Here is a 14,185-nt window from a genome sequence, read left to right on the forward strand (position 1 = left end):
CTGCCCTTTCAAAACTGAGATGAGGAGAAACTTCTTCACTCAGAGGGTAGTAAATCTATGGAATTTGCTACCCCAGAGAGCTGTGGAAGCTGCAACATTAAATAAATTTAAAATGGAGATAGACAGTTTCCTAGCAGATAAGGGAATTAGGGGTTACGGGGAGAGGGCAGGGAAGTGGACGCGAGTCTAGATTCGGATCAGCCATGATCCTATTGAATGGCGGAGCAGGCCCGAGGGGCCGTATGGCCTACTCCTGCTCCTACTTCTTATGTTCTTATGTTCTTATGCAGGAAGGATGTTCCCGACGGTCGGGGAGTCCAGAACCAGGGGTCACAGACTAAGGATAGGGGGTAAGCCATTTAGGACAGAGATGAGGAGGGATTTCTTTACCCAGAGAGTGGTGAACCTGTGGAATTCTCTACCACAGAAGGCAGTGGAGGCTAATACATTAAATATATTCAAGAAGGAGTTAGATATATTTCTTAAGGCTAAAGGGATCAAGGGATATGGGGAGAAAGCAGGGACAGGGTACTGAATTTGGATGATCAACCATGATCTCATTGAATGGCGGAGCAGGCTCGAGGGGCCGAATGGCCTACTCCTGCTCCTATGTTTCTCCACGGATGCTGCCTGGCCTGCTGAGTATTTCCAGCATTTTCTGTTGTTATTTTAAATCAATGTCACCGTGTCGTCTGAGCAAATGGATAAGAATGGGCTGAGAAAAGCTCACAGTAAAAGGCAGAGGTGAGAGGAGATGTCTGACAAGTAAGGTTTGATTCTCGGAAACTTCTGGCCAAAACTTTTTTTAAAAAAAAACAAACATTCAGGTGTCATATTGATTTTCTGCCACTAGGTGTAGCTGTGAATAAAGTGTGCAATAGTGACGACGATGTAGTACTGTTTACAAACACATTCACCGTCAGGCTCGTCTTTGCGTTCACAATAGTGCAGGCGAGCACCTGAGTGTATATTTATAGTGACACTTTTCTTAAAAAGCGAAACTGAAATTATAACACAGGCAGTGTGAGCTGCATGAATTACAATCGCCGCCTGCTGTACTTCATTAGTGCCGCAGCTTTTAGATTGCACACATTACTTTATCCAGGGATTCATACCAAGTGATCAATTCAACAATGCCACTGGGATCCAGCCTTGCATCAAGGTCCGAGCACTTAATCCCAATGCACCGCCACTCTACGGAAACCCAAAGCAGAAAACTCCTCCCCATTCACTCTCCTTACATAGAACCCCAAAGAGCCAATCGCTTCCCATTCACTCCCATCAGATGGAATTCCTCAACCCCAATTAGAAATCTGATTACATTTGGGTGGGGATTTTATGGTGCTTTGCACAAAATTCCATTCAGCTGCCGTCACATTCAGTTCGAGGGCAAGAACACTTCCCCAGCCCAAACTCCTTCTGCTGCACGTTACCTGTTGATATTATTTGGCTAGAATTGTCGAATAAATACTTTTCATGAATGTCACAAGAAGGCCTGCAAACTAGGGCTATTGTTACCCGAGTCACCGGAACATTTGGTCACGGAATCACATGTATTATTGGAATGACAGAAGTGTACAAAACTACCGAGCACTTTAAAAAAAAATCAGGACAGTTCTCAGGATAACCTAGAAACACTGGGTGTGAAATTTGACTTTGGCGGTAGCGCAAAATGGGGCGCTGTTGAATTGGCTGCCCGCTTCACACCTCGTCTGATTTTCGTTTCCATTGAGGTGTTTTGCGCTGTCGCTGGACTCCAATTTCACCCCTTTACATTTTTTTTTAGTTTGCTGCAGAAAGAAACTACTGCTGTCCTCAAAGTGTCCATCAGAGAGCCCAGTCAAATCACTGCCCATCATCTGTAAACTCTGGCACAATTATAACTGTGGATTAGAACATTCCTTGTGCTTCAGAGAGACATTACAGCTTTGGACTGAAGGAAGGGACCGTGAAGAGCCAAGTAAACATAGGACTCGTGCAATGTTGTGCTTTGAGGATTTTTTTCCGTGTTCATTGCGGTTTCACGGTAAGTTAAAGTGTCTGTTGGAAGGCTTCCTCCTGCCTTCCCCCGCCCCTTTACTCTCCCCTCTCATTCCCAAACCTGAAATTCCAGCTTCCTGGCTTTCCCTGTCTCTCTCTCTCTCTCCCCCTCTCCACCTTCTAACCCAAGAGCCCTGGATAAAAGGCACCTGATTTCCAAATACGATGGCCACACATTGCAGTCCCTCAGTGCAAGTGGTCAGCTCTCCGCCTCCTTTCCGCAACAGCTGGTACAGCAGCAGCAGCTCAACAAGCGGCCGAGGCAGGGGCAGTGTCGCCACCAGGCAGAGGCGGAGGAGGAGGAGCGGGTCGAGACGAGGTCCTCCTGTGACACCACCAGCACAGCTTCCTCCGTCTGAACTGAGGTGGAGGAAGAGGGGCTCAGAGCCTCCCGGAAGTTCCGCAGAAACCAAAGGCCTTCACTGGACAGGCCCGGATCGGCAGCTGAAACTAAAAAGGAAAATTAATTATTATATTTCTCCGTCAGTTTGATGGACGGTGATGCTGAATAAAAGATTTTTCCCACTTTGTGGCAAACACTTGTGTGTTAAAATTTCCAAAGGAGCTCTCTTGATCTCCCACCGTGACACAGAAACAGGAGGAGGCTATTCAGCCCCTTGAGCCTGTACCACCATTCAATTAGATCATGATTGATCAGTATCTTAACTCCATCTATCCGGTTTGTTTCCGAACACCTTAATACCCTTGCCTATCAAAAATCTCAGTCTCAGTTTTGAACTTTTCAATTGACCCAGCCTCAATAGCTTTTGAGGGAGAGAATTTCAGATTTCCACTACCCTTTGTGTGAGGAAGTGTTTCCTTACATCACACCTGAATGGCCTAGCTCTAATTTTAAAGTTCTGCCTTCCCCATCAGAGGAACCTCGGAAACCCTGGAGTAAGGGCATAAATGGCCGTTAGTGCACTTTCTCTAGGGTTTCCTCCCAAGTTAGGGCAGAAGATCAGAAGAATCCCCAAGGAAATTCAACCCTATCAAGTCAATTCTACGCTATGAAGAGATCTACCAACATCACCTCAACAATGAGCTTCGAGCCATAAAGACTCACCACACCTTCTGTCCATAACTTCCATTTTTGCAATGGCTATAAATTAGCTCATGAATTGAACTGAGGTCCTTTGGCCCCACTAGGTACTAGGGTGAGTGCCTCAAACTCATTTCACTTCGACCTTTGCAGCCAACAGAGAAAAGAAGCTTTCCTCCAATTGCTCTGGGTTTGACTGGAGTCCACATTGAAGGACATCCCAGACCGAAGCCAACTGGCTGGCTCTAGTTTGGTATTAAGAAAAATATTTAAAAAAAATTAATTCTCGGGATGTGGGTGGCACTAGCAAGTCCAGCATGTATCGCCCATCCCTAGTTGTCCTTATTAAGAAGGCGGTGGTGGGCCTTCTTCTTGAACTGCTGCAGTCCGCGTGGTGAAGGTGTTCCCACAGTGCTGTTAGGTAGGGAGTTCCAGGTTTCTGACCCAGCGACAATGAAGGAACAAGGATGCATGTCCAAGTCAGGATGGTGTGTGACTTGGATGGGGACTTAGGTGGGAACTTGGAGGTGATGGTGGTAGAGGTCGTGGGTTTGGGAGATGCTGTCGAAGAAGGCTTGGTGAGTTGCTGCAGTGCATCCTGTAGATAGCGCACACTGTAGCCACGGTGCGCCAGTGGTGGAGGGAGTGAATGTTTAAGGTGGTGGACGGGCTGTCAGTCAAGTGGATTGCTTTGTCCTGGATGGTGTTGAGCTGTTCGAGCGTTGTTGCAGCTGCTTCCACCCAGGCAAGTGGAGAGTATTCCATCACACTCCTGACTTGGGCCTTGTAGGTGGTGGAGAGGCTTTGGGGAGCCAAATGAGCCAAAGTCAAGCCTGAGAGGCTGAAATTGGGCCATTTACTCCTGCCGTAAGATAAGTAGGTCACTAGCATCAGTAATTTATCCAACGGTAAATGGAATTTAAAACCATACAATTACCAACAGTCTGCTTCATTTGAACACCTCCTCACAGCTAAAAAAAACCTAATAGCAGCAACTCAGTGTCACGGGGATTAGATCAATCCCTAGTGCCGTGGGATAGTGCCTGATATTCCAATACGCTTGCCAGGTTTTGGGATTTTTGACCATTTTTCCAATGATTTTGGGAAGGAGTTGTATTTAAATGCTGGGTTCCTCAAAGCAAAGTTTTTTTTAAAAAAAAGCCCCGAGACAAAAGGTGGTTAAAATGCTAACAGGCTCGACATTGAAGTTGTTCTCCCAAAGACTGTAAACAATGACCAGTTTGTTAGTCCGTCTCAGTAATTGATGAACACCTCACACCCACTGGGTTTAGCTGTCACGGGTCCTTCCTTTGGGTTGCGAACCTGGTGGTTGGGTTTTTAAAAAGAAAGCTGTGAGGGCAAGTATTTGCCAGGCTCAGAAAGTTAGAAATAAAAACAGAAAGTGCTGGAAACACTCAGCAGGTCAGGCAGCATCTGTGGAGAGAGAAACAGAGTTCACGTTTCAGGTCGATAACCTTTTGTCAGAACTCTGACGAAAGGTCATCGACCTGAAGCGTTAACTCTCTTTCTTTCTCCACAGAGGCTGCCTGACCTGTTGAATATTTCCAGCATTTTCTGTTTTTATTTCAGATTTCCAGCATTTGCAGTATTTTGCTTCAGAATGTAGGAGGACAAATAAAAGTCACTTTGTTTAAGTCAAGTAAGGTGATTCACTGATGTGGGGAAGCGTAGTATATTCAATATTTTGTATTAATATGGAAATATAAGTTTTACTCTTTGTGACTAAGTGACTCTGTTCGTAACTGTTGCGCTGTATGTTCATGTGCTGTGAAATAAAGCAGTTTACTGATCTGTATATATATTATTTTCTCTCTCTCTCACATGACAGCTGTCGGTCATTCTGCCATCGCCATTTACACTTCATCTAGAGCCATCTTTTGTTTTAACTTGTCCCATTACCATCTCCTTTTGCCTCGCACCATCATCCCTTTTGTCATTTAATCTCTCCTGCCTTCCAGCCTATCACAGACCTTCCCTTTTGTTCTTTCCTCCCCTCCCCCCTTTCCCTGCCCCTACACTTGCTTAAAAATCTGTTCCATCTCCAGCTTTTTCCAGTTCTGACGAAGGGTCATTGACCTGAAACGTTAACTCTGTTTCTCTCTCCACAGGTGCTACCTGACCTGCTGAGTATTTCCAGCATTTTCTGTTTTTATTACTGATCTGTATCTGGCCTCATATTATCATGTTTGCTCATGGCCTGACTTGAGAAAGATTCAAGAGGCATCATGGGGATATGAGCAAAAGACAGAAATATCCAGTTCAGATCACAAATGGGGTACTATTGTTACACTGCTGGGTTATGCAGTCATATAAGTAGATATTGGGCAGTTTGTGTCACATAAGGGGCATGAGATCCACTTACAGAAGTGACTGATGGCACTGCACCATTTTAAACCACTAGTACATTGTCCACGGTTAGTTGATTGAAGGTTCTTTTCATATACAAAATGGCCAGGAGACAGACTTCAGAAACCTGCTCCTTAGCACTACGTAGTGGCCAGAGGCGGCAACTACATTGTGACAGTTGACAGAAAAATTGAATGAGAGATGTTGACATAGCAATTTACGATGATAAATGCGGTCAGAAAAGCATGATGGACTTAAAGTTGGGGCAGCAGGAAGTAATGCTTGTGGACAGGAAGTAAGAGCTTTATTCGAGATTTTAAAATAATATATAGACTAGCAGTTGGCACCAACCTGCTTCTTCGCCATCGTAAAGCCTGGAATATTTGTTTCTCTCTAGCTTGGGTAAGCATTGTTCCACAGATACCCAGTGCCCAGTCATGGGGCACAGCAGCTCTGTTGGCTGGTACAGAAGCTATAGGGATTAAGCGGAAAGGTCAGCTCAACAGATCTGGAACAAAGACTTCAGTAAACTTTATGTGAAGTAAGAACTACCCAAAAGTCCTGTTGAACCAGGTCAGATTTCTGCTCATTCCGTTCACCTCACCCAGGTTTGAAACGTTAGTGTTCAAACCCAGAATAGGAGTGGTGATAAAACACAAATTCAGGGCTAAAGAGGCAATGTTACTTTGGTTCAGCAATGGGAGTGTGCACACAACACCTGTGACACGACGGTGCCACCTGTGACACGACGGTGCCACCTGTGACACGATGACTGCACCTGTGACACGACGGCTGCACCTGTGACACTAGGACCTCAAAGGTAGTAATCTCAGGATTGCTACCAGTGCCACGTGCTAGTCAGAGTAGAAATAGGAGGATATTTCAAATGAATACGTGGCTAGAGGAATGGTGCAAGGAGGAGGGATTCAAATTCCTTGGACATTGGAACCGGTTCTGGGAGAGGTGGGACCAGTACAAACGGGACGGTTTGCACCTGGGCAGGGCCGGGACCGATGTCCTAGGGGAAGTGTTTGCTAGTGCTGTTCGGGGGGGTTTAAACTAAAATGGCAGGGGGTTGGGAACCTGAGCATGGAGACAGAGGAAAGGAAAACAGGGATAAAAGCAAAAGATAGGAAGGAGAAAAACAAAAGTGGCAGTCAGAGAAATCAACGGTTTAAATCAAACGTGGCCACAGTAAATAATAATTCTAATAGGTCTAAGAGCATTAAAAAAACAAGCCTGCAGGCTTTGTGTCTTAATGCGAGGAGCATTTGTAATAAGGTGGATGAATTGGCTGCGCAAATAGAGGTAAACGGATATGATTTGGTTGGGATTACAGAAACGTGGCTCAAGGATGGCCAAGACTGGGAACTCAACATCCAGGGGTATTCGATATTCAGGAAAGATAGGCAAAAAGGAAAGGGAGGTGGGGTAGCATTACTGGTTAAAGAAGGGATTAATACAATTGTAATGAAGGATATTAGCTCTGATGACGTGGAATCTGTATGGGTAGAATTGAGAAATACTAAGGGGAAAAAAACATTAGCGGGAGTGGTATATAGACCTCCAAACAGTAAGGCGGAGGTTGGGGATGGCATTAAAAGGGAAATTAAAGAAGCGTGCAATAAGGGCACAGCAGTCATCATGGGTGACTTTAATCTACATATAGATTGGGCCAACCAAATTAGTAACAATACTGTGGAGGAGGAATTCCTGGAGTGTTTACGGGATGGTTTCCTGGACCAATATGTCGAGGAACCAACCAGAGATCAGGCCATCTTAGACTGGGTATTATGTAACGAGAAAGGATTAATTAGCAATCTTGTTGTACGAGGCCCCTTGGGTCGGAGCGATCATAATATGATCGAATTCTTCATTAAGATGGAGAATGAAGTAGTTGACTCAGAGACAAGGGTCCTCAATTTAAATAAAGGAAACTACGATGGTCTGAGGAGCGAGTTGGGAAGGATTGATTGGGGAATGGCACTCAACGGGTTGACAGTGGATAGGCAATGGCAAACATTCAAAGACCGAATGGATGAGCTACAGAATTTGTTCATCCCAGTTTGGCATAAAAATAAAACCAAAAAAGGTGACTCAACCGTGGCTAACAAGGGAAATTAGGGATAGCATAAGATCCAAGGAGAGGACATATAAATTGGCTAGAAAAAGCAATAATCCTGAGGATTGGGAGCAGTTTAGGAGTCAACAAAGGAGGACAAAGGGATTAATTAAGAAAGGGAAAATAGAATATGAGAGTAAGCTAGCATGGAACATAAAAACTGACTGTAAAAGCTTTTATAGATATGTGAAGAGAAAAAGATTGGTGAAGTCAAGCGTAGGTCCCTTACAGTCAGAATCAGGGGAATTTATAATGGGAAACAAGGAAATAGCAGACCAACTAAATACATACTTTGGTTCTGTCTTCACAAAGGAGGACACAAATAACCTCCCAGAGATGTCGGGGAACATAGAATCTGATGAAAGGGAGGAACTGAAAGAAATCAGTATTTGTAGGGAAATGGTGTTAGGAAAATTGATGGGACTGAAGGCTGATAAATCCCCAGGGCCTGATGGTCTACATCCCAGGGTACTTAAGGAAGTGGCCCTAGAGATAGTAGATGCATTGCTGGTCATCTTCCAGAACTCGATAGACTCTGGAACGGTACCCATGGATTGGAGGGTAGCTAATGTTACCCCACTATTCAAAAAAGGTGGTAGAGAAAAAGCAGGTAAGCCTGACATCGGTAGTGGGGAAAATGCTGGAGTCTATTATAAAAGATGTAATAGCAGAGCACTTGGAAAGCAGTGACAGGATCGGACAAAGTCAACATGGATTTACAAAAGGTAAATCATGCTTGACTAATCTACTGGAATTTTTTGAGGATGTAACTGTTAAAATAGATAAGGGAGAACCAGTGGATGTGGTGTATTTGGACTTTCAGAAGGCTTTCGATAAGGTCCCACGTAAGAGATTAGCGTGCAAAGTTAAGGTACATGGGATTGGGGGCAAGGTATTGACTTGGATAGAGAACTGGTTGGCGGACAGAAAGCAAAGAGTTGGAATAAACAGGTCGTTTTCCGAGTGGCAGGCAGTGACTAGTGGGGTACCGCAAGGATCGGTCCTAGGACCCCAGCTGTTCACAATATATATTAATGATCTGGACGAGGGAATTGGATGTAATATCTCCAAATTTGCAGACGACGCAAAGCTGGGTGGGAGGGTAAGCTGTGAGGAGGATGTCGTGAAACTCCAGTATGATTTGGACAGGTTGGGTGATTGGGCAGAAACATGAGAATGCACTATAATGTGGATAAATGTGAGGTTATCCACTTTGGTGGCAAAAACAGGAAGGCAGATTATTATTTGAATGGCAATAGATTGGGAGAAGGGGAAGTGCAAAGAGACCTGGGTGTTATTGTGCACCAGTCGCTGAAGGTAAGCATGCAGGTGCAGCAGGCGGTTAAGAAGGCTAATGGTATGCTGGCCTTCGTAGCAAGAGGGTTCGAGTACAGGAACAAGGATGTCTTGCTACAGTTGTACAGGGCCTTGGTGAGACCGCACCTTGAGTATTGTGTGCAGTTTTGGTCACCTTACCTGAGGAAGGACGTTCTTGCCATGGAGGGAGTGCAGCGAAGATTCACCAGGCTGATACCTGGGATGGCAGGAATGACGTATGAGGAGAGATTGTGTCGATTGGGCTTATACTCACTGGAGTTTAGAAGATTGAGAGGGGATCTCATCGAAACCTATAAAATTCTGTCAGGTCTGGACAGACTAGATGCAGGAAGGATGTTTCGGATGGCCGGGGAGTCCAGAACCAGGGGTCATAGTCTAAGGATAAGGGGTAAGCCATTTAGGACTGAAATGAGGAGGAACTTCTTCACCCAGAGAGTGGAGAACCTGTGGAATTCTCTGCCACAGAGGGCGGTGGAGGCCAGTTCATTAAATATATTCAAGAAGGAGTTGGATACATTTCTTAAGGCTAAAGGGATCAAGGGATATGGGGAGAAGGCAGGGACAGGGTACTGAATTTGGATGATCAGCCATGATCTCATTGAATGGCGGAGCAGGCTCGAAGGGCCGAATGGCCTACTCCTGCTCCTATCTTCTATGTTTCTATGTTTCTATGACACGACGGCTGCACCCGTGACACGACGGCTGCACCCGTGACACGACGGCTGCACCTGTGACACGAGGACTGCACCTGTGTTGCCAAGCATGCTGCTGGGAAAAAGAAAAAATCAAAAACCCAAAGGCATAAAAGAAACAGCAGAGACCTGCTGTTGTAAGTGCACATTCTTTAAAATCATGTCATTGTACAATGAAGATTCCTTTTAAAAGGAGCTGAGGCCCATTCCAATGACAAATCAGACAGAACATCACAAACAGCCCGTGTCTGAATTTGCAATAAGCACTGCTACCCGCCAAGATCTGATGCCCGAGGGCTAGAGAGGAAAATTCAATGCCCAATTGGTCAGTAAGAACTGTGTGAACTGCAGCGATACTATAGGGAGATGGACTATATTTATAAAAAGCATAGATAATTATAGAATAAAGGTATCTTGTAGCATTATAGCATCCATTGGTGTCAATAAATGGAAACATATTCTACTGAAATGTCAGATAATATTAAATATTCTAAACGGAGGTAAGTATTTAGTAGTCCCCATCCCTCCTAGTTACACTGCTTCAGAACCACTGGCTAAAGACAGCCTTAAAGCAGACAACTGCAGAATGGAATTGTGTGAAATTCCTTGAATCAATATTACAGGTGGTAATCTGAATGACAGACAAAGGGATTTCATTTGAACACCCTAACACGTTCATTGCTAATATAAAGCAACATAAAGCCAACCCAGCCACGTCAAACTTCTCCTCCGACACCGTAAGGCACTCTCCCAGCAACATCAGGAATTGCGTGACTGGCAAGACTGGCATTTATTGCCCATCCCTTGTTGCCCGGAGAAGGAGGTGGTGGTGGTGGTGGTGGGCCGCCTTCTTGATCCGCTGGTAGCAGTTTAGTACAACGGAGTAGTTTGCTAGGCCACTTGAGAGGGCAGTTAAGAATCAGCCACGTTGGTGCGAGACTGGAGCCTTTAGCCAGTGGTTCTATCATCTTATAAACCTCAATGTCCAGTGACATTGTTGACTTGATTTGATGGAATGGAGAGTGAAATAGATTGTGTTCGAGTTGACAGTTCGCGCCAATTAGATAGGTTAGGGAGGACCGGGGGGGGGGGGGTCACAATTTTAACTTGTATAAGGCCAGATCTAGTTTAGATGTCAGGTTCTTCTCCCAGGGAACAGTGGACCCGTGGAGCAGGCTGCCAGCTCGCGCGGTGGACGCCGATTCGCTGAATTCCTTCCAGCGAGAGCGGGACCTGTTTGCGGCTGCGGCGGAGATCACCTCTTTCAAAAAGGTGCATAGAATTATCAAGGCCAGAGTGATCTCCTGCACTAGTTTCGATCGCTTGCGGGGGTCGGAGAGGAATTTCCCAGAATTTTTTCCCCAAGTTGGCCTGGGGTTTTAATCTGGGTTTTTTTTTTTTGCCTCTCCCGGGAGATCACGTGGTTTTTGGGTGGGGTGGAGACCTTTGGGTACGTATTGTGTGGGAGAGGCTGGATGGACCAGAGAGCCTTTTCCTATCTGTCATTGTTCCTGCGTTCACAAGATTGAAGGGGTTTATTCTTAACTTACAATGGACTCCTCACTTGAACCATGAGGTGCCAGGATAAAGCTTACCCAAGGTTTCCAGAAGATGTCCATGCTTACCTTGTATTTTACTTTAATGCAAGAGTGCACGTAAGGGCCCAAGTAATAGTACTTCATTCTCGGAACCTTCTCATTCAGCCTTTGGGTTAGTGCTATTTCCCTAAAAGACAGTAGGAGTGGCGTCACATGCCTGTCATGCTTCAGGACCCCCACCCACCGAGCGAGCAGATAGAGCATCGGTCAAACGCAGAATAACGCTCCCCTTCCTCTGCCTCATCAAACATGCTCTGCTCAGGCACACATGGGTGAGGTGCAGGGCACATCGCTGTTTACTGCTTCCCCCTAATGGGGGAAGATTTCCTCTGTGGGAAATTGTAAACTTTAAAATTTAATTACAAATAACAAGAAGGAAATCTTCCCTCTAGGGTATATATTTTTGTCCAACTGCTAAAAGTAGCAAAAGAATGTTGGTACGAGTGTAAATGGGTTTCCTTGTTTTATATTCGGACCTGTTTTTCCACAGACTTTAACAAGTGGGGGCAATATCCCCATACATTTATTGGGCCACAATGAATTCTCCATTTCCTTCTAGCTTCTTCGGGTGACACGGCCTAGTGCTGAACTTTGAGCTGTTCTACTCTGTGCTGCTGTCCACACTAGAAGTGCAGTTGACACTATCTGAAACTTCTTGTACAGGAAACTTTGCGCTATCCGGCACCAACGGGACCGAGCTGTTGTCGTTCCCTCAAAACTGCCGGACACTCCAGCACTAATGTTGAAACATACGGAGATTTTCATCTCCGTGTGTATCAACAAACCCTGTTGCTTAGCAACAGCTTCTAAACAGTCGGCAAGCGTCTCTGTAGCGTCTCTAGCTGAAGCTGTTGCTTAGCTACAGACCTTGCAGAGCTTGACTGTTGAGAAAAAAGCAACGAAAAGAAAAAAAACGGCTCCTGATTTTTGCCAGTGGCTCGAGCTTGCCGGGCATTTAGCCTCCGGATAACACAAAGTTTCCTGTACTTAGAATCCTGACCGACGGCAGGGACAGTAGCCATGCCCCAGAAGCAGCGAGCTAGTTTTGGCCAACTTGGAGGGGCTCAATCTCAAGATATGCCGAGTTGGCAGGAAGGGGACCAAGCGCGGAACAGCAGGGGACTTAACTGGACCGAAGGCGGACCCGGGAACCCTACAGACTCGCAGACTGAACCTGGAGGCTGAATACGGGTGGTAGGGGATCCTGGGAGCGAAATGGAGGTAGTCCTCCAAATCTGCTTTGGCCAACCTCAAAATGATTCTGCGGAGGGGGAGGGGTGTGGTGGCCTTGATTCCCCCGGACTGAAGTGTACGGCCAACATTATAGCTGGGCTTCCACCTTCTACCCTCTGTAAACTTGAGCTCATCCAAAACTCTGCTGCCCGCATCCTAATACACATCAAGTCCCGTTCTCCCATCACCCCTGTGCTCACTGACCTACATTGGCTCCTGGTGCGGCAATGCCTCGATTTTTTAATTCTTGTCCTTGTTTTCAAATCCCTCCATGGCCTCACCCCCCTCTACTACCACCACCGCCACCCCCGCAATCTCTGTAACCTCCCGCAGCCCTACAACCCTCCGAGATGTCTGTGCTCCTCCAATTCTGACCTCTTGCCCATCCCTGATTTTTACATCGGTCCACCACTGGCGGCCATACCAAGTCACTGTGCTCCATGGACTGTCCTGGGAGGTTTGGTCTGTTCTTGGAACTTTCCCAATCTACAGCAAGCAGACAGTAATACGGACAAGCTACACAAGGCATTGAAAACACAGCCCTAGGTCAGTAGACAACCACACAAAAAACATTTCTGAGCAAGATGCATGTTACAGACACCAATGTTGTGTCAGAGGTCTAGTTGCCAAGGCCCTAGGCTCTGGAATTCCCTCCCTAAACCTTTCCACCTCTCTACCTCTCTCTCCTCCTTTAAGTCGCTCCTTAAAACCTACCTCGTTGACCAAGCTTCTGTGAAGCACCTTTGGATGTTTTTACTATGATAGAGGCAAGTTATTGTTGCTGTTGTAGCCCGTTGCTCACTCAATCTCGGATTGCCTGACAGAGCATTAGATGTTAATGTACATAAAGTACACCATTCCATGGCTGTATACAGGAAACTTTTTTTTATCTGGCACCGACAGGACCGACGTGGTGCTGGTTCATCAAAAATTCCGGATAACCGAGCGCTATAGTAAAAGATACAGAGCTGAGAGCTCCGTATAAAGCAACAAACCCTGTTGCTTAGCAACAGGTTCAGAACAATGGCCACAAGTTCCAAGCGTCTCTGTAGCTTAGCAACAGCTGCAGCCACACCCTTGCACAGCAACAGATCGAGGAAGGCAAGTAATATGAAGTATGAACCTACTCCTGAATTTTGCCGGTTAACCGAGATTTCCGGTTGTTTAGGTGCCGGTAAATCGAAAGTTTCCTGTATTCCTAGACCTCTGACACAACATTGGTGTCTGTAACATGCATCTTGCCCAGAAATGTTTTTTGTGAGGTTGTCTACTGACCTAGGGCTGTGTTTTCAATGCCATGCGTCGCTTGTCCGTGTTACTGTCTGCTTGCTGTAGATTGGGAAAGTTCCCAGAACAGACCGAACCTCCCAGGACAGTCCATGGAGCACAGTGACTTGGCATGCCTGAAGGTCTGTGCTGTGTTGGAGTGTCAGGCATTTCATTCCATGAGAAGGTCCAGGTTTGGTTAGATTGCCGCGCTGCTTTTATACCCAGTTTAGCGGGGTGAGAGTTCTACCAGATTCCCAAAGCCTGGGTCTCTCGCAGCCAGTGGCAACGCCAGTGTAAAAAAGAACTTGCATTTCTATAGCGCCTTTCAGCACCTCTGGACACCCCAAAGTGCTTTACAGCCAATGAAGTACTTTTGAAGTGTAGTCACTGTTGTAATGTAGGAAGCACAGGAAGCTCCCACAAACTGCAATGAGATAATGACCAGATAATCTGTTCTTTTAGTGATGTTGGTTGAGCATAAACT

General features: G+C 45.9%; 1 protein-coding gene across 1 annotated transcript in view; it reads right to left on the reverse strand.

Moving 5' to 3' along the window:
* Positions 1-812: 812 nt before the first annotated feature.
* LOC147100412 (arginyl-tRNA--protein transferase 1-like) overlaps positions 813-14,185 on the reverse strand; it is a 105,985-nt gene continuing 92,612 nt past the window's right edge. The window contains exons 10-12 of the mRNA XM_085968098.1: positions 11,227-11,326; positions 5,801-5,921; positions 813-2,490 (exon numbers count right to left, since the gene is read on the reverse strand). Coding sequence (XP_085824224.1) covers positions 2,240-2,490; positions 5,801-5,921; positions 11,227-11,326 — 472 coding nt within the window. The 3' untranslated portion in view covers positions 813-2,239. The remainder of the gene's footprint in view (positions 2,491-5,800; positions 5,922-11,226; positions 11,327-14,185) is intronic.

Source organism: Somniosus microcephalus, chromosome 26, assembly GCF_052327205.1.
Source record: "Somniosus microcephalus isolate GS21.2 chromosome 26, FLI_Smic_1.0, whole genome shotgun sequence".
NCBI lineage: Eukaryota > Metazoa > Chordata > Chondrichthyes > Squaliformes > Somniosidae > Somniosus > Somniosus microcephalus.